This window comes from Momordica charantia (genome assembly GCF_013281855.1).
Source record: "Momordica charantia cultivar OHB3-1 chromosome 8 unlocalized genomic scaffold, Mcharantia_2.0 BLBB01000008.1, whole genome shotgun sequence".
Taxonomy (NCBI): Eukaryota; Viridiplantae; Streptophyta; class Magnoliopsida; order Cucurbitales; family Cucurbitaceae; genus Momordica; species Momordica charantia.
Window position 1 is genome coordinate 32,902,961 of NW_028275166.1, and position 21,090 is coordinate 32,924,050.

Genomic DNA, 21,090 nt, shown 5'->3' on the forward strand with positions numbered 1-21,090 from the left:
TAAACACATGTGGTCATCTACATATAAGGAATTTTAAAAAATTTTAACAATAGGAATTAAAGCGGTACAAACTTTAAACTACAACAGTTAAATTGTTACGAGACTAAATTATTGTAGGATTAAATTAGTTACTTCAATGATAGTATAGAACCAAAAATTTGTACCCACAAGAGATTGACAATACTTAATTTGTACCCACAAGAGATTAACAATAAACAAGTAGGGAGATGATTTCAAAATTTTGGTATAAGATCTGTGCTTAAAATTAGTGAAGTACAAAGGTTGTTTACTATCTTTTCTAATTGTTAAGAAGAAAACAAACAGTTGTTTCAGATTCAGCCATATAGCCAAACATCACACAACCAAATACAAATGAAGTTCATGTAACTTGTTATGCTCTACAACTGCCATGTGAAAAAAAAGATACATCAATAAAAGAAGAAATTGTCAAAGGAATAATGAAGTAGGAGGAGCTAATGGCATCTTCCACAACTTTAATATTAGATTAAAAAAATGAGTAGTTTATATAACATGGGGGAAACTCTCTTCTAGGGGAATTGGACTGAAGCAGCTGAGGCAAAGTGGCTATGGAGGTGTACAAGTGTGACATAATAAATTTACATGGTAGTTGCCTGATTAGTGTGATATTTACAAAATCAGAGCCAAAAAATTGATTTTCCAATGTTCCAAACATATCATAAGGCCTTAATATCATTGTTTTGATCTGGAACCAATTCAAACTAGCATAGATCTGAAATTCTAAATCAGATAATTAGATCAAAACTTGCCCCAGATGTGTAGCCAAATCTCCATTGAAGTCTTATGTTACAAGTCCCTCCCAACTGTATCTCACAACTGTTATCGTTGTCCTGACGAAATGCTTCCTTTTCCGTCATTGCACGCTTTCTCCTCGAACAAGATTTTGGAGCTTGTAAATGGAAAAGGGCATAGGCAATGTGAAAATTATGCATACTGATTCTCACATACCGAGTAACGTTGACATGGAAGTCTGGTACGTTTTGCTCATCACGACGTCAAGCCTGCAATTGCAGCTATCTCACTACCCTCTCTCAGTCCTTGAAGGCACAAGTGTAACGTCCTTTGAACACTATCTGCTACGATTCTCAACCTTCCTTGGCTAACATCTCCAGTTGAATTCCCACTCACTTCAACAGTTCGAACCACCCTCTGTTTACATTTTTCCCAGTCATCGATGCGCAACCAGCACGCTCGACCCCCATGGCTTCCTTCCATACCCAAAAAACGGACAACTGGGTTTTCACCAAAGGAATATTTCAACTTCACTGAGACGCAGTATGGCAACCAAGCCGCACCTCCCGCTGCGTTCATGTGAGGTATATGAGCAGGATCAAGTACAACTGTCAAAGCAAAATCGACGGAATTGTGTTGTCGATCATAATGGATATTGCTTTTGGATGTCGACCTTTCAGAGTTCTCATCTATACTCAACCCGGAATGATTTTCAAGACACAATTCGATGCGGGGTTTTTGTGCAGGAGCAATATCTCCACCCTGTGCCTGGGCCACTCCCTTTTTCCATGCTATCAATTTCAAAAATTCCCTTAGAACTGATATTGGCAAGGTGAGAAGAGTGATGAAAGACGCAACACGAGAAGCATCATAAGGCTCAGATGCAACACGACGGCTAAAATAATCGCATATTTCACCAATTTCTGATTGTGTCAATTCCTCTTGTGCTGTAGTGGAGTTTGGCTGCTGTTGCTGCTGCTGTTGATGATGGAAACGCTTCACACTAAGCACTTGGAGAAGCAGTTGAACCCTATGGACGCTTACAGCAAATACATACCCCCTACATAAATATGAAATTGGATGAAATGAATAACTCGAGATGTAGAATAAATAGATCTGCAATGAAATTATTGGCAATCCAAAAGTAACTTATGTCCCAATGTTCTATGGTTATAGATGCTTTTTCATGTTGTAATCTCCTATATTTCATTAACAAAAAAAACACTGAAATGAGTTTTACAATACTGTCCCTTGTGAAATTCCATCAGAAGTTAGCACAAAAACAAAGCCTGTGGCAATTACAACATGGATATAATGAACGTGTCTTTAGCAGAAAATTGTGGGGTTTAGTGTTGCAGAAATTTATTTTTGTTAATGAAATAAAGGAGCGGGTGTGTGAATTAAATTTATCCCTCTCAAGCAATTATCCAAATTTATGGAAATATTGAAATAAAAAAAACAACGAAATAAATTCACTAAAAAAATATAAACTAGCAAGAATATGGAGCTGTCTAAGACGTCTCCACAAAGATTTTTTATGATGAAAACAAAGGCATTTTTATATGGCCAACCCATTAAATCTTTAAATGGAATTTCAAATAACATGAACAATCACAATTATCAATTATCAATTAGAACAACCATAATCAGCCATATGCAACCAGGTATTTCACACAATTAAAAGTACAACACTTACCCCACAAAGAAACGCAAGGCAGGCTGCTCAGGATCCAAATTCAGCAATGCACCTTCATTGTCCCTCAAAATTGAACCTAGGATCTCTTTCAGAAGATCTGGAAGCTGGGCGAATAGCCAAAGGACTCCAAGGTACTTGAGAATACCTCTCAAAACTTTCTTAAGAGCAACAAGGGGAACCCAACCTCCTCCATACCCCCCATCATCTCCAAGTCCAATAATAGCTGTATTTAATTCACCTCTCACGTGTGCAGGGACACCTGTTCCTGGCGATCTCCGTAATGGCAATCCCGAACTCACAGAAGCCAAATTTGGGGATCCAGACAGAGCATTACCTACACGATTTATGTTAGCCACCTGATTGCCTCCCCTAGACATAGCAGGAGAACCAGGAAGACTAAGTCTATTTCCATTTGCAGCTGTCATCTGTGAACTCGAATTTGGATTCTGATTGTTTGGGGCTGACAGTCCAACAGTTTGTTGAACACCTGGGAAGTTTGGTTCTAAGCCATTTAATTCTTGGGCAACATGCTCCATAATAAATGGCCGGAACTGTGGGCATGGTAATGACCCTCCAATTGAAGGGTTGACCTTGGCAGGCGTTGCTGGTTGCAACCACACCTGATCTCCTGCAAAGCAGCGCATATCAACTGCAAAGTGTTTCCTATATATTATCCTTATCCAATATGGACCACGTAACACAACAGAAACATCTATTGGCAACAATGAACTAGGAGCAATTCCAGGCCCACCACGCCCAGCAGCAGCTAACATTGCAGCCCCATGAAAGCTATGATTTGCAGGAGGGCCAGCAACATTTGAAGAAACAGTGTTCCCCACTGGGCCATTGGTAATCTGGCCAGCATTTGTGAGTGTACTGCTAGGTAAAACGCTCTGGGTTGGTGTATATCCTCCATGTTTCGGAAGGGAAGAGGGAGCAGCAGCTATGCCAGGAAGCGTTGGAACAGGACCAGCTCGTGCAGGTCGGGTTGCTGCTGCAAGAGCATGTAGTGGTCCAGCAGTAAGACGAATGCAATCCAGAAGGGATGCAACTTCAGCTCCATTTATAAAATCTTCAAGAAACTGTACACACCAGAAATTTATTCACATTAACTTATTATGAAAACTGAAAATAGATCTTGGCGTAATTTGAACTCATATCCTAACGACACTCGCATAAAACATGACAATAGCACATGCATCATCAGTATTCAGATGTATGCGGGATTTAGATCTGTTGGAGCGTTTTGTAAATGCAAAGTCCTAAAAGAAGATAAATATACATGGCTTTCCCATCTTAAAAAAGGTTAATATTTTCTTAGATGGCCAAATTTTTAGGTTTGTCAATAAGACATTCATTGCAAGCAAATTTATTAGAAGCAAGAGTTACAAAAACCATAAACTAAAAGCATTATAAAATTTACAGACCAGCTATATCAATTGTGAGACAGACAAGCAAATGAGTTCACCCTCACTATGAGAGAGAAGGGGAGAGATTGGTATTACGGGAATGGTAAAATACTTGTTACATAAATTATGAAAGAAATGCTAAAAAGATAACAGAAAATAAACACAATATGATAAAATAAATAACAATAAATGAAATAAACAAACCTTCGTATGAGGCCAAAGTTGATCGGGGGAAACATGCATAGTGCAACCCTCTTTACCCGCTTCCCACTCTACAACAAAACGTGCCAGCACACTAGAACCAAAGCTAAACCACAAGCTCATAAATCCAACTGCCTCAATTCTAAATACCCTCCTCATCTGTTCGGATAACTTATCCACTGCATCAGGTGCACCTTTTGCAACTGGTGCCTTAACATCTGAGGTCATACCACTCTCTTCTGGCTTCTCATCTGTTCTAACCCCAAGCAGTCTCCGCATCCCAATGGCAAACATTCTTGCATTGGAGAGTCTTCGTATATCTGCCACCAACCTTTCTATGCTATCTGCCTCTACTGATTGATAACTGAGAACAACACCTTCTGGATCATAACGAATATGAGAATCTTTGTCAGATGTATTTGCTATTCGAACGTCGGAGCCCCACGGAGCAGTACTGCTTTTCTTCTGAAGCTCCCACAAATCTCTGAAGTGCTGGTCATGTATCTTGACATCCCAGCACATGGTTCCTGGTCTTCCAAGTCGCAAACATATGTGTTGCCATGAATCACCTCTGGCAAATGGAAGCCCGAACCATATATTTGTTGATGCATTTCTTAGACCAACTTCTTCGACATATGGAATGTCCAGTGCATCCATCTGGCTGGTAAGTCTGGCATGTTTGATACATAGTGAACAATGCCTTATTACATGAAGCAGAGCAGAGACATATGTACTCGAAGGTGCAATGCCTTTGTTGGCTTCAGCAATAAGGTTACCATAACAGTATAGAGTTCTGGGAACCATTTCTTTTGATGTAAGCAACTGGGATGAGGGTTGACTAAATATAGCCGACTCCGACACCTTTCTTCTCTTAGGGATTCCATTATAGACATCAATACCTTTAAGTGATGGGATTAAGTTCAGCATATCTGAAGCAGTACGCTTCCGAGAATTATCATTTTTTAGACTGCTATCATACACAGGACTAGAGCAAGAATCCTGATTCTGGGCTGAAAAAGTACATCTCTCAAGTTAGTGAAAGTACAACCTTTATCTTTTCTAAGTTCAGAACTTCAATTGTTAAATTACACGCAGTTAACCAATAACATAGAAACTCAGAGAAAGTATCTTACATACGGGAGTTGACGCAGACGAGCATGATCCTGAAGGCCTCAAAGATCCTGTTGGAGCTGCAGTTGGTGAACTTCTGGATCCATTAGGTTTTATACTAGCAGAGATTCGAGGACCAGCATGTTGAGATGGAGATAATAGCCGAGATGACCTATTTGCGTACACCCCATCCTTTGATGTATCATTTGGCATACTTATATTATCATCGTCCAATGTAGTATAAGAACTAACCTCAACAGGATTTGGGAATCTAAGGGAGGTTAAATCCTGTTCAGATTTTGAATTTGAAAGTCGTCTGGTTGCAGCACCCCGTCCAGGACCAGAAGCAAGAGAACCCAGAGATGTGGAATGAACTGCACCCTTTAAATTGCTAGATGAATACAGGGAACCATTGCTGTGCGAGGGAATATTTGAAAGTTTTGCAACATTGTTACCCTGGGATGGCTGTATACCAACTTCCCACTTTGGAGAAGGAACTCCTTTAATATTATGAATATTAGAGAGAGAACTATAATGAGATGCAGATGAATTGAAAGATTGAGATAGACTTGAAACAGAAAAAGCAGGTACAGGGGGAGGTCCCTTCTCCAACTCAAATACATCATCAACAACAGATGAAAAACTGGATGAGGGATATCCAGCAATCTGCAGAGCACCATCAAGACTAATATCAGAAAGAAGACTATTTTCAGAAGTTTGATTATTGCCAGAATTTGGTAAAAGGGGCAATAGCTTTCCCCAGTCAAGCAAACTTAAGTTCAGCTCGTCTTCAAGTATCTGTATCCGATCAATGTCAATTATCTTCATGCGTATCACATTATTTATGTCACCAAGTCCATGGGCTTTCCCAGAAGGATCAGGCCTTGTCTCCAGCAGTTTAAACTGGGGCTTGAAATCCTTGTCAAGCTGCATTAGCAAAAAGTATGAATTCCCACAATCTGGAAATCCCATCAGTAACATGGATGAACCATTTGAAATGTTCTTCGGCAATCGAACTGCAGAAAAACCATTTTCATATACCTGCAAATGTTTAAGGTTTTAATTGAAAAACTGTGCTCGATGTAACAATTAGAATATATAAATAGTAGCAATCAAAATCTATCACATCATATTCAGCTTCAGAAAGAATATAAAACGCACAACCATACCTCAAGGCCCCAAAACCTACTAATGGATGCAAATAAATACAGAATGCTTTTGCTTCTCAGCCTTATAAAAACATCAGCTGCTGTCATACTTCCTTGATTTAAAGCTTCCTCACAATCTTTCAGTGATGCGGGTGCAAGTATATTGTGTGAAGACTGAAGAAGAAAACGGCCATTCCTACAAACAGAACAGTTAGTTAAAAGAAACAAAGAAAATATATAATATTAAAAAAAAGGGCAACATTCTACCGAAATATCTTGAAATCCTTTGTTTTAATAACTGTTGAATTGCGTTAATCCCACTTTATGTACTTCACATTCATAATTTATCTCAACAATTTAGGAAGTAGTTTAAAATTATGGTTAACTCAAATAAATATTACCCCCCCCCCCCCTTTCCTCTTTACTCTCATAGGAGACTCCTTTAGCCGGTTAGTTAACTATTGCTGCGAGAAAAGAATTATCAGAGATTTCGATGTAGGTAGAGATAAGATTGTGGTTTCTCATCTTCAATATGTGGATGACACAATCATCTTTTGTCCAGCTTTTAAAGGCAATTTAGACCGTTGGTGGGATATCATCACAATCTTCATTCAAGGCTCGGGGCTGCGTATCAACTTGGCTAAAACTTCCTTGATAGGTTTGAACATAAAAAGGTCCACTCTGGTTAAAAAAGCAGATGGTATTGGTTGTTCGACTGAAGCTCTTCCTTTTCGTCATTTGGGTCTTCCTCTAGGCGACAATCATAGGGCAGTAGCCTTTTGGAGACCGTTGGTGGAAAAGGTTAAAGCCAAGCTTTCCAATTGGAAGAGATTGACTATATCCAAAGGTGGAAGGCTAACTTTGGCCCAATCTGTGCTCAATAGTATTCCTAATTTCTACTTTTCGCTGCTGAAAGCCCCAATTACGATTATAAAAAACCTTGATAAACTTGTCAGAGATTTCTTTTGGGAAGGAGGAGATAATCACTACTGTAGAAATCTGATCAGATGAGATGTTTCTTCTTTGCCTTTAAGCTTGCGAGGTCTCGGCTTTGGTGGTTTCCTCCATAAAAACACGACTTTGTTGATGAAATGGTTATGGAGGTTTTCCCAAGAAAGTGAAGCTTTATGGAGGAAGGTCATCTCTAGCATTTATGGAGTTGATCCTCATGGGTGGTTGCCTAAAGATCCCAAAGGTAAATCGAGAGGTAGACCTTGGTTTGACATTGCTAAAACTTCCCCTTTCTTTATTAATCAGTTGGCCTTCAAAATAGGGAAAGGTAGCAGGATCAGATTTTGGCTTGATAAATGGAACGGAGAGGCAACCTTAGCAGAAGATTTCCCAGACTTGTATGCCATATGCCATTTCCCTTAAAAAAGAAGCAGTGGTGGCAGATTGCTGCAGTAACGCGTATAAAACATGGGATCTAGGCTTTCGAAGAGGTTTATTTGATAGAGAATTGGAATGCTGGATGAGAATGGTTCAACGTTTGGAGGTTTTCGTGTTAGACGAAGAATCAAATGCTGTTGTCTGGCCGCTGGAGCAGAATGGTCGTTTCACCACGAATTCAGCCTATATGAAATTAAGAGAAACCCCTCCCAAATTAAAGTCCTCCCTGATAACTTTCATTTGGAAGGACCCTATCCCGAAGAAAGTAAAGGTTTCCCTATGGTCTTTGGCTCACCAAGCGCTAAACACCCATGAGAAACTTCAAAGAAAATGCCCGAAGTGGTCTTTGTCTCCGTCGGTTTGCTGTCTTTGCTGGAAAGGAGCAGAGACTTTGGATCATTTGTTTCTTCACTGCCCTTTTGTTTTAAAAGGTTGGCAGCTTCTATTTCAATGTTTTGACATCCAATTATTTTTTTTTTTATAAGAAACTTAATTTATAGAAAAAAGGAAAGACAAAATACAGCCTAAGGGCAGGGGGAAGAGGGCTCCCCCTCCCAGAAAACTAATGAAGTAAAGCACTCCAATCTTGCATAATCGACGAGAGGCTGTAATTACAAAAGAATTTTCTATGCCTAGAACACCACCAAGAAGTGTGTAACTGTACTGTATTACAAAAAATTTCTAACGTAGAGGACTTATCTTCAAAAATTCTATTATTTCTTTCCATCCAGAGGTTCCAAATAAGGGCTCTAGCAGCACAATTCCATAGAATTTTTGCTTTCCCTTTAAAATGCCACCCCCGAAGAGCTTCATTCAACCACCTATCAATATTCTGAGGCATGCAAGTTGAATACCCAAAGATTTGCAGCAGAAAGAACCACCCACGAAGGGCAAAATTACAGTGAAGGAAAATATGGTCCATGGTTTCCTCATTCTGATTGCAAAGAACACAAACGGAAGGAGAAAGAGCCCAATTTGGGCATCTTCGCTGGAGTCTATCTGCTGTGTTTACAGCACGGTTGGCTAAGGTCCAAAGGAGAACTTTCACCTTCTTTGGAACAGAGAATTTCCAAAGAAGAGAAGTTAAAGGGGAGTTCATAAATGGGGAGTCTTCACACAAAATTTTTAACCCCGATTTAACCGTGTAAACACCAGAGGAATCAGGAGACCAAACCACTTTGTCAACTCCTTCTCCAATTCGAATGGTGTCCAACCTGCTCATAATATCAATCCAGCCCCTAACTTCGCTATCAAGCAGACCCCTTCTTGTGCCTAGGTCCCAAGCTAGTTGTTCTTCTTTCCAACAATCAGCAATCGTGGCCTCCTTTTTCAAAGATAAAGCGAAAATTTCAGGAAAGTCATGGGCAAGAGTAGTGTTCCCCATCCATCTGTCTGTCCAAAAACGGATTCTGTCGCCATGTTTAGCTTTGAAAGATAGAAATTTAAGGAAAAGGATGCTGTTCTTTGCTATCCAATTATGCATGCCTCAAGACGTGGAGAGCTGGTTATTAGAATGTTTTCACGGTTGGCATTTCAATGGAAAGGCTAGAGTTTTGTGGAGATGCGCTTTCAGAGCTTTTCTTTGGAATGTTTGGATGGAAAGGAATGATCACTCCTTCGAAGATAAACCTAAGTCTTGGGATTCTTTTTGTAATAGTGTGCAGGTTTTAGCTTCTTAGTGGTGCATTAGAAATTCGAAATTCTTCTGTAATTACAGCCTCTCTCTGATTTTACAAAATTTGAGAGTTTTTTGTGATTAGATTCTTTTTTGGAAGGGGCTGTCTTGGCCCCCGTCCTTTAGGCTGTTCCTGTTCTTTTGTTCTTCTAATAAAAGTGTTTCTTATCCCAAAAAAAAAAAAATCAAATAAATATTATGCAACTATTCTTTATAATGTTGAATTAATCAAATTCTCAGACAATTTTAATGGCCTCGGTAGATTCTTTTTGTGTGAATATTAAGCATACGGCTTCTTGGTGGGCAACAATCCACGAGAAGGTTTTTTGTAACTACAGTCTCCTTTTGATTATACAAGATTGGAAATATGTGATTGTATAGCTCTTTTTGGGGGAGGGTTCTCTCTACCCTCCGCCCTTAGGCTGTTCTTCCCCCCTTTTTTGAGGGTGTTTTTTTAATATATTCTCTTATGTTTCTCATAAAAAAAAAAAAAAAAAAGTTTGTATAGCCATGACTGTATTTATAGAAAAGAAGTTCTACAAAAAAACTCTTCCAATTCCTTGACTTCACTTACTTTAACCATCAACGTGATAAATTTTAGGTAAATTACACTTTTGGGCTTGAGGTTTGGATTTGATTTATATTTGGTCCATTAAATTTTATAAGTGACACTCTGTCTCTCTTCCCGGTGCCATTGATGCACATTAGACCACCATCATCTCCTTGCCTCACGTTCAGAATGCCAAAAAATCCAAATCCAAAATATATGAACCTTCCCAACGCCATTGAAGCACCATCTTTGTCTCTCTTTATTGCATTCATTAAACCCAATCCAAAATCTAAACTTTTGAAACGCCATTGATGTACAACAAACCATCTTCATCTCTCTCATACTCACGAAGCCCAGATAACCCAAATCCAAACTATTTTATACATGCCTATTTGTCTCTTTGTGCACATCTCGAATACCTAGTCAAAGTCGAAGGTAAATCACGCAAGTTCTAGAACCAATCCATGCACCCAATCTCAATTCACGACAAATTTGAACTTCTAAACCCAAAAAATACCAATTTCGGTAAAGGCACGGGAAACGACAAATTTTGACAATCAAGTGTTCAATAGGACAACAAAAGCTATGGACAAATTTAGCAACTATGTAGGACAAGGCACGGGATGGACGAGATCGGACTTCTTTGGAAGTCTTTTGAATTTGGGTTTCTCAATAATCATGGTAAATGGCAGAACAAAATATATGGGTTTAAGGGCCATGGTAAAGCAGAACCCTTGAGTTTTCTTTAAGAAAAGCCAACCATCCACATAGGGAAAACGGGGAGGGAAGGGGAACAAATGGCAAGGAAAGGGAGTGAGAAAGTAGACGGAGGAGAAGTCAATGGGCGAGAGAAAGTGGAAAGAAAAATGCCACACAATAAAATTTTAATATAAAATTATTAAATTTTGCCAAATATTTAAATTTGTACATGTCAGCGAAGGCCTAGTCAACATTTAACTGCCACTAGGGTTGTACACAAGTTGAAGACATTTTATGGACCAACCAAAAAATTTGGGTCGGTCGGTTCTCTAACCCGAAGGAACCAAAATCCAACCATCCTAACCAACCCAACCCAACCCTATATGTTCGGGTTGGGTTGGATTGAGTCGTCAAGTTGCAAAATTTTGGTAAATTTCCAGAACATGTAGAAAAAATTGAAGGCCCACGCGGCATGCCAGACACCGATGGTGGGACAAAGCAGGGCCACAAAACAAGCAATGAGATGGAACAACGACAAGCAAAGATGTGGAGTGTGAATCAGAGATCTGAAGTGAAGATGCCAAGGGAATGTAAATCTAGAGTGAGGCGTTGGAAACTGGAGATTGAGGGGAGAATGGGAGATGGAGGTGGCTGAAGATTGAGAGAAGGAGAAGAGAGAAAAAGATATAGGCAACAGTAGTGCAGAAGAAGAAACGGAAAATTGGGAGAAGGAGAAGAGAGAGAAAGAGACTTGAAATCCTACCCTCGGGGCATGTGTGAAAGAAGTTTGGAGAAAGGCAAAGGCACGAACCATGTGGCAGGGATGGAGCAAAGTTTTTTTTTTTTTATAAGCAACTGCACTTTCATTGAGATAAATGAATAAAGACTACAAAAAGAGGGCATACAAAAAACAGCCCAGCAAAAGGAAACCCCTAAAGAAATGGGCTCCAATCCAAAAGAATGACTCCTAACTGATAATTACAAAAAGCCTAAGTGACCGATCCTCATAGAAAAGTGTTAAATCTAATAAGATCTCACACATAATCCACATATCTCTCCACCCCCCTAAAAATTATATTGTTTCTCTCCTGCCAAATACCCCATAGAGTAGCCAGAAATCACGCTTGCCAAAGAAAACGTCCTTTGTCTCGAAACGGAGTGGAGCAAAGTTTGAAGAAAGCAAAAAGGCAAAGGCACGAAACATGTAGAGCGGGTGGTGTTAAGTGCAGCCTAGACCACATACTTACCAAGTTTTTAAAAAAAATTATTTAATATATTAAAAACGGTTCGATTCATGTTAAACCAACCCTAATTTTTTAGAACCCGCGAATTGAACCAAAATTCCATTTTGTAAAAAAATAACCCAACCCAAACCTATAAATTATCTAATCCAACCCAACCCTTATGGTTTGGGTTGGGTTTTCCCTTTTTTTGAGATGTCGAGTTACTTGAACACCCCTAACTGCCACGTCATATTTCAAAATTCACTTGGACAAAGAATTAACGTAGTTTACCATGATATCAGTATCATAATCGCTTTTTTAGATAAGAATCAGTATAACAATTTCAAACGTATTATATTGAACATTTCAGTCGAAACTGATTCAGGCATGCTATAAATTTTCTTATTTAATCGTAACTAAAAATCTGTCCAACTCCTAATATAGTGTAGCAACTATTTCTTACTTAATATCATCTCGAAAGAAGGATACCTTGTGTTTATTCCAAGGGTGAAAAATGATGAGCCATAGGCACGCACACGCAATATTTCTTGTCCTTCATATACAGTGGGATCATGAATTTTATCCTTCTGAAAGAAAAATAGCCGTTAGAACAAAAGTAAAGAAAGAGGAACAGAAGTTCAATGTCATTGCATGTTCTTTGATGCTGCAAAATTAGATAAATAACAAATTCCTACTACCAGCAAGAAAGAGAAAATAATGAAAAGGCTACACGGTCTCCTAATTGAAGATAACCATAATTTACACATGTGACATGAGTAAACCATATCTTTCACTTGCAAAAATAAGTAGAATAAAATAAGGGATACGGGAATTAAGAAAGAACAAAGAGAACTGATCCACAAAATGAAATTTCTTCATGAAACAATTTATTTTTCCAACAATCAAAAAAACATATATCCTCTAAAGATTATACCTCAACAAAAGATGGGAATGAGAAAGAAAACCAGAAAATTCTCACAATTATAACAACAATAAAAACGACAAGTATACATCAACCTTATGCACACACCGAATGCAAACCCTTCACCAATTCTTCCTCAATCATGTAGTTCTCACTCTATAACAAATTAATTGTTCTCATCAAATGATTAATATACCTGAGCCTTAATTCAGACAGATACAAAATAACATCCCATACAGATAGCTGATGAGGAAAGGAAGTGGTATTCAAACAAAGCACCCTTCAAATGTAAATCAGTGGGAGAGTAGTAAAGTAAACTATACTAGACAGGCCAACAAGTTTTTTTTCAACATTTCCTGCACTTGACACAGTTAAATATTATATGAGTATGAAGAAAAGAAATCATCATAAACAAACAACCACCTTTTTATGGTCGACGTCAGGCTCGTCAACATTATGTTGAAGGACAACATCATCTGCCGCTCGACAAATTTGAACATTTTTCTTCAATTCTTTTTGAATTTCAAGAAGCCTAGTATATTTATTACAACATATAGCCCTCAATAACAACTTTTCAACATCAATGCAACTTTGGTCGAGAGAAAATTCAGCTTCCTTGTTGGTTAAGGGATCTATGACAAATGCAATGTGGATGCACTTTATCTGCATATCTGGTCCAGGTTCAATTTTTATGAAGGGACATGATCCTGGATCAGAACTACCGGTGTTTTTATCAAAATCCAACCAATACATGATTTTTAACCCAGGGGTTCGTAGACTAGATAAGTCAGTTTCTCCATCTTGGTTCAATTGTGCAGAACTGCCAGTAATACCCTCAGATATGAGCTCAAACCGAATAGCATCTCTCCATCTTCCTTGTCTAAGAGAATGTACTTGCTTTAAGACAGTGTCCATAACAAGCGAGATGCAAAGTTCATGCAAAATTGAATACAATGTGGAGAACGGATTTTCAGCGGAAGCCATTCTGCGTTCTAAATCATCTCCAAGAGCATGACGATGCAATTCTTCCAGTTTCACAGGTCCCCTTCTCTCCCCAACTAGCAGCTCTAAATGCAGTATTCTCCACAGTGACAAGTGCCCTCTGTAGCCTAGAGTAACTAAAACCTTAAATTCCCCATCTACACGAAGTAGTGCTGTACCATCAGTGACTTTTACTTCAGAAATTTCTTTAGGAAGTGTAACTTCCAGTAACTTAGACCGTACTAGTATCTCCAACTTTTTTAACGCATTCTTTTGTTGATCTTCGGTAAGTGTTCCCTGAATACTTATGTCTTCTACACATTTTGGTAGACGCTCATAGGTGCCTGTAAGAAGAATTTCAGTGGCAGATGGAACATCATAGATAGGTGCACGAGCTTGCTGTAGCCCCTCATGCATGAAGAATAAAGAATCTGCAGCTTGTGTAAAACATGTATCATGACTCGATAAAGTTGATGCAAGTTGCTGACAATATTGAATCAACGGAACCTGCAAGCAAGGAGGTAGACAATCAAACAAGAGAAGACAAAATATAAGAACGAGGAGAAATACATCCATTACCCATATTATTAACTGGGAGCTTCATTTTAAAATTAATTGATAATTGATGAAGGGAGAAAAGACAAACATCAAAATGTTAAAAACCAAGAGAATCAACTCATGTCTACTTCCATAATTTATTCTTCAATGAACGTTACTAGTGCTCCACCACATACCTGAGTGCAAATTGAGCCACAGGTTTTTTTTTTTTATCTTCTTGTAAGAAATCCTTTTTTTTAAGAATATACAAACTTTTTATTTAACAATAATGTTCAGAGATACAAACTCTCAAAAGAGTGAAAGAGAAAGTAAAACAAAGAAATAAAAAGTACGAAAATAAGTTATGGCAAATGAATAAAAACGTCTCAAATCATGCAAATGGCACTAGGAGAATAATCCTCAAATGATTTTCATAATGAACACCATTACACCATTGGGAAGCCTTAAATTTGGCTATCTCAAAGCATTCTAGCCAAATTTTACTCGTCTTCAAAGACCCTTTGCTTTGTTTTTTTAACTTTATACCCACCAAACTTCCACTAAGCCAACTATCTACTCGATTTGGGAGGCAAATCGAAAGATCAAAATTCTGAAGAATATGATACCACTATTTTCTAACAAAAGGATAACAAAGAAAGAGATGATCTAGGGTCTTCACACTACCATAACATAATCTACATATAGGAGGAGATAACGACCAGTTGGTGAATTTTCTTCGGAGCTTCTCATACGTATTTAAGCATTTTAGCTAAGTATCCAAAGAAAAAACTTCAACTTCTTGGGAAATTGGAATTTCCAGATGGTCTTGATTAAAGGAGACTGCACTCTTTTGTTTGGAGAGAAACTATTAAGGAAGTTGAATGTGAGAGTCCTATTGGGGGTATAGGGGAATATTGGTTTGTTAGTATGAAGGGGTAGTATGGTAATTAAGAGTGTAATTAGTTAGGGTGAGTTGTTATAAATAAGGGTAGTAGGGAGAGGAGAAGGATATCTTGGAGAATAGTATTTTGGTAAGGAACTTGAGAGAGTTCTTCGAGAGAGAGATAGTCCTCTCAAAAGGCTATTGGCGTTGTAATTTCCCTTTGGATTTGCAATATAGTTATCCAGTTAGGTTCTCATATTTGGGATCCTAACATTGGACTTACAAGCGAAGGAGTCACTTGGTACAATAGCCCATCTCATTTTGTCTTCCCCCAAGCTTCGACTGCAATAGATCAATTCTTGGCATGAAACAAATCCAGTTGTTGATCTCCCAATCAAAAATTGATCTCCCAATCAAAAATAACTCTGCAAACACCTAAGTCCCAAGTGTAGGTGGTTGGATTCCAGCAAGTAGCTAATGGAGCACCTTTTGCAGTTGAGATCACATAAATATCAAGAAACAAGGTTGCAAAGGACTTATCCCCCTCCAAAATATCCTCCCAAGAATAAATTCTTTCCCCATTGCCGGATTTAAACGTGGAGAAGTTTAAGAAACCAGCCCTGAGCTTAAAATTTTAAAAATTTCCATCCACGATTTGCCTTTAGAGCTACCCTTGATCGGGTTGGGAGTCAGTCCCATCAGGCCTTTAGCATATATAGATGCAACAACCTTTCTCCATAGAGCATAGCTAAGCACAACTCCCTAATCTTGGACAGAATAGCCTTCCGGTTGGGGGACGGATCCACCCCTTTGTTTTGGAAAGATAATTGGCTCAATGATGAGCCTTTATGCCGCACCCACCCCCTTCTTTTTGCCCTCCACAACAGGAAGCTTGACTATATTAAGGAATTCTGGTCTTCGAAAACCAACTCATGGGATATTTGCTTTTGGAGAAACTTAAAGGATGCAGAGATAGTTGAATTGACAGCCCTATTACACTGCCTCTCCTCTCAAAGACCAACATCGAACAGGGATACCATTATGTGGAGAATGGAACACCCCATGGTTCTTTTACCACAAGCTCTCTCATCAAGGCCCTTCTAAGGAAATTTTTCTTATTGGAAGCCAGCCTACATGCTCTAAACACGCACGACCAATTACAGCGAAGAATGCCTTATATGGCCTTATCTCCTCATTGGTGTCCTCTTTGCAAGCTTCACAGTGAACCCATTGGGCATGCCTTTCTCACTTGTCCCTATGCCACAGTTCTTTGGAACAAATTCTTGCCCCTCTTTGGTTGGTCGGTAGCCCTCCCCACAGACATGTCACAACTTCTAGCTTCGACCCTCCTTAGCCATCCATTCAAGAATGAGAAAGCCAGTCTATGGATCCACTTCATTAGGGCTTTGCTTAGGTCTATTTGGAATGAAAGGAATCGTCGTATCTTTCAAGCAAAGGAACGCTCTCCACAAGCCACATTTGAATCTATCGTTTTTTTTTTTTTATTTCTTGGTGTAAATGCTCCCCCTTTTCATTCTTATAGTTTTGCCTCCTTGATAGCCAACTGGAGAGCTTTTTTGTGAACCATATGGGGCTCTCTCCCCTTTTTGTATTCTCCTCTCCTTATTCATTATATCATAATATCGTTTCGTTTCACCCAAAAAAAAAAGAAAACCCTTTCTCCATATAGCTTTTTCCACGTTAGCAAACCTCCAAAGCCATTTAGTGAGCAAAGCACAATTTCTTTGTTGAAAATCCCCACACCCAAGCCTCATTAGCCTCATTAGGAAGTAGGAAGTGAATAAATATCCCAACTAACCAGGTTGCACCCATGGTGACAAACGCCTCCATTCCATATGAATTTACTTACCATCTTGTCCAAACTGGTGGTGACTTTGCCCATTAGTAAGGAAAGCCAATAAAGCGAAAGGCAATTTAGAACCGATTGAGACAGAATTAACCTACCGGTCTGACCCCCTTTCAAGAGAAGAAGGCTTCTGCATTTATCTAACTTAACTCTCAGCTTATCTATCAAAGGATCCCAAAAACAAGCCGCCTTTTGATTACCTCCCAAAGGGAAGCCTAGGTAGTTAAAGGGCATAATCTCCATTTTGCATCTGGGGCAGAGTTATGTCTTTAGGCATAACCTCCGAAGAATTGTAATTTAGGCCTATAAAAGCTGTTTTGGAGAGAGATGAAGATAAACCAGAACTTTACAAAAAAGATGTTCAAAACGAGCCACTAGAATCTGAGCATTCGCTGAACCGGGGAAATTTCATGGTAGTCTCTCAGAGGAAATTTCAACACCTTCTTCCACACTTACTCGAAGGAAATTTCACGATAACCTCTCAATCCTAGCAATTGTATGCTGGGAATTTAATTGGAAAGGGAGAACTAATGAGGATATTGCATAGTATTGCTTAAACATGAGAAACTCTCCCTCCTTTAGCACCAGCGTAACTCAAGCACAAGTTTGAAATAATACACCCCTCCACCTACACCACCTTTTTTTAACAAGGTACGAACTTTTCATTAATAGATGAAAAGGAATGGAAAATCCACCTACACCACCTTTGAACAACTAAATGACATAGTTTTTTTATTTTTTTTGTCTAAAATGGTGGATTTCTATCCATTAATTCTAAGCCCAAATAACAAGGTGCAATCAATTGGGTCCCATCAATTATAAATGACGACATCAAACCGACCATGTCAATGTAAAAAGGAAGAAAACCAAAAAGAAGTTGATAATTGAGAAAAATAAATTGACTTTACCACCAACCTATCCTTTTCTTTTATAAGAAACAGAAAGATGTATAATCAAAGGGAAAAGGAACAGCCTAAGGGTCGAGGGACGAAAAGGCCCACACTCGGAACTGAACTACTTACATGCCTTCCAATCTGAAATAACCACCAACCTATCTAAATCAACTAGTCTGATGTAAACTGACAAAGTAACAAAAAACCCAATACTGATTGGCAGCAATTCTTCTATTACATAAAAAATTAACATCGGCCTTAGAGAATCTACAGTCTACTCTCTGGTGTACAAATTTTTTGTTTCTAATTCTTGGAATGTAACTTCAAGGACTCGATAGTTTCTGGAGGGTGTAGAGATACTTTAAATCACTTCCCAATTATTCCAGAAATGGGAGCTTTGAATTAAGGTCCAATTTGGAATCAATAATTTATGGATTCAACATCCCTCCTATTTGCAAGTAATGGATGACTGGTGGAAAAAATTGGAGGCTAAATTTAAAAAGAAATCTCATGGAAGATGAAATTTAAGAATGGATAATTTTTTCCAGTTTGATTTTCCAATATAAAGCTATCTCAAAGCTAGTGTTTTACGTGTAAATATATTCTAGAGGATTGAGGACACATGATCTCATTCAGCACTAGCTGCTTCCATGAGTTGTTGGATTCCCTTGGGTTTGCTAGGTTTTGTGCTATTCAATACCTAAAATTTCAAAGAATATTTTTTTATGGACAATAGCACTAGGGAAGTCAACACTGTTGATATCTTTTTATCTCCAAGCTAGTGTTTTACGTGTAAATATATTCTAGAGGATCAAGGACACATGATCTCATTCAGCACTAGCTGCTTCCATGAGTTGTTGGATTCCCTTGGGTTTGTTGGTGTTTTCACATGGACAGTAAGCAACACATCATTCAACCTTTTTTTTTTTTGTGAAAGAAACAATTTCATTAATAATATGAAATTACAAAAGAGATAACAAAGACCCAAAGAGGGTTACATGAAGCACTTCCAATTGTAAAAAAGGGAGGTGTAGGAATAATGTTGAAAAAGAGGAGGACTTTTACTCCAAATGATAACAGTGAAGACTGAAGAATCAAAAACCCTATCAAAGGGGAGGTCTTTGTCGTTGAAAGTTCGGTTGTTTCGTTCTCTCCAAGTTATAAAAAAGAAGGCTCTAACACATCATTCAACCTTCATGTGGGCATTCTTCAAAGATAAGCTAAAGTTCTATAGATCAATGTTGTGAAGGCCCTTCTTGGGAAATTTAGGTAGACAAAAATATAAAAACATTTGAAGTAAGAAAAGAAGTTCCGGTAACTTCGGGATCTCACTAGATTTCTAGCTTTTAGTTGGAGTGTCCTGTCCAAAGGACGTTGTAATTATAGTCGACTTTGTAATTAAAGTTTTTTTTTTTTTTGTCCTTGTCAATTGGACCTTTGTTGTAACCTTCTTAGCTACTTGGAGAAAACCAATCTTCCTCTTCCAGTCTTCCTATCTGATCCTTGGTGAATGGAATGGCTTTTTATCAAATAAATAAACTTAATTCAACAAACTTAATTATCAAACCATCCGAAGCCAACAGATCTTGATTGTGTTGGTTTGATCCCACGTCCCGACAAGATGATTCCTCAGATAATGCCTTAAGAATCATCAAAAGCCTCTTCAGATTACAAAAAGACTCCTCATTACCCATGATGTCATCTGCAAATGGTAATTAAGTGAGGTGAATATCCTTGCGACTAACATCCTCAATACACCCTCTTCCCACCCCTCTATCAATCAGTCTGCTTTGGCAACCAAGATAAACAAGAACAGAGAAAGGTGGTTACCTTTCCTCACACAGTAGAGAGAGAAACCTTCTCCTTGGCTTGCAATAGAATAAGATAGAGAAAATTTGTGAATTTTAGGCAATTTCCCAACCCATATCATCCACTTATACAGTCTACAAAACCTCATCCGAATAACCTCATCAACATGATCACGAGCCTTTCAAAATCAGTTTTAAAAACAATAATCTCCTGAAAACTAAACCTCAAATTATCATATCCCTCCTCATCTAGCCTTCCTACCGCCTTGAGATTCAAACTGCTAAACAAGTGCCCATTCTTCCATGCTCCAAACTTCGAATATGAAAAGGGGACGAAGGGGACTAAATCACAGTTAACAAATATCACTACCAAGACCAACAAATAATCCAATTCAAGTTAGATACAAAACAAACAGTTGTGCAAAATGGAAAACTAAAACTGAACCCACTTCATAATATTCCGGATCCAATTTTTCAAATAAGAAACACAAGGCCCAGCCCTATCCTAAGGAACCACCACTCAAATGCTGAAATTAGAATACGAACTAGACAAACACCATCCTGACGTGCAAACGCTAAATTCCGTGAACACTAACTAGGCAGCAGCACATAGAATTGAAAGTTAAGAGGGAAAAGAGGAGAAGAACACGAACCTGTTGGCACCACTTAGCAAGGGCATTAAGGCGGAGCATCCTCTGCTGGGTCTTGACAACATACTTGAGGATGTTAATCTTCTTCTCGGAATCGGATAGGTCGGAGGACTTGGAGTTGTGGACGAGGTCTTTGAGGGAAAGGAAGGAATCCTCGGCAGCCCGGGAGACGAGGGCGGAGAACTCCACCGTCTGTTGCCCTAGCTCTGCTGCCATGGTTGTAGAGGCTCGTTCTCTCTCCCAACTTCTGGGCGAGGAGGAAGTGGGAGATCTATAATGCAGAAATCATGGAAGCTAGGGTTTCGGACAGGTAAATTTCAGGAACGAACACCACAGTTGGGAAAATCCACAGTTTTATCACCAAAAAAGCTTTCTTTCTCTCAGCTTCGTTTTTGTAGGTTTATTTTTTTAATTTTTTTTTTTTATGGATGAAAAGAGTGTGTTTTGCTTTACGATTCCTTATGGTTTTTGTTTTGGAGGCCGCCTAATGGGTCCCACTGCTGATTTTTGTCCACGTGGCATTTTCATGGTCAACGTTTGTGGGATTTTTCTTTCTTTTTTTTTCTTAATCCAAGTTGTAGTGAGGATGTTCTTTTATAACTTTCATGATTTTTTTTAACCTAGGAATGATGGGATTAGTTTTTGTGATCTTATAATATTTATATTGATGTAGGATTT

The 21,090-nt window shown here is 38.6% G+C and overlaps 1 protein-coding gene across 1 annotated transcript; it reads right to left on the reverse strand.

Annotated features, from left to right (window-relative positions):
* Window positions 1–484: 484 nt before the first annotated feature.
* On the reverse strand, window positions 485–20,826 carry SWP (RNA polymerase II transcription mediator). Its single transcript, XM_022287549.2, has 8 exons — window positions 20,416–20,826; window positions 13,217–14,281; window positions 12,361–12,458; window positions 6,357–6,531; window positions 5,211–6,228; window positions 4,081–5,087; window positions 2,468–3,549; window positions 485–1,831 (listed from the first exon to the last, which is right to left on the reverse strand). Exons 1-8 carry the CDS (start codon window positions 20,626–20,628, stop codon window positions 1,027–1,029), a joined length of 5,463 nt encoding a protein of 1,820 aa, XP_022143241.1. The 5' UTR covers window positions 20,629–20,826; the 3' UTR covers window positions 485–1,026.
* Window positions 20,827–21,090: the final 264 nt, after the last annotated feature.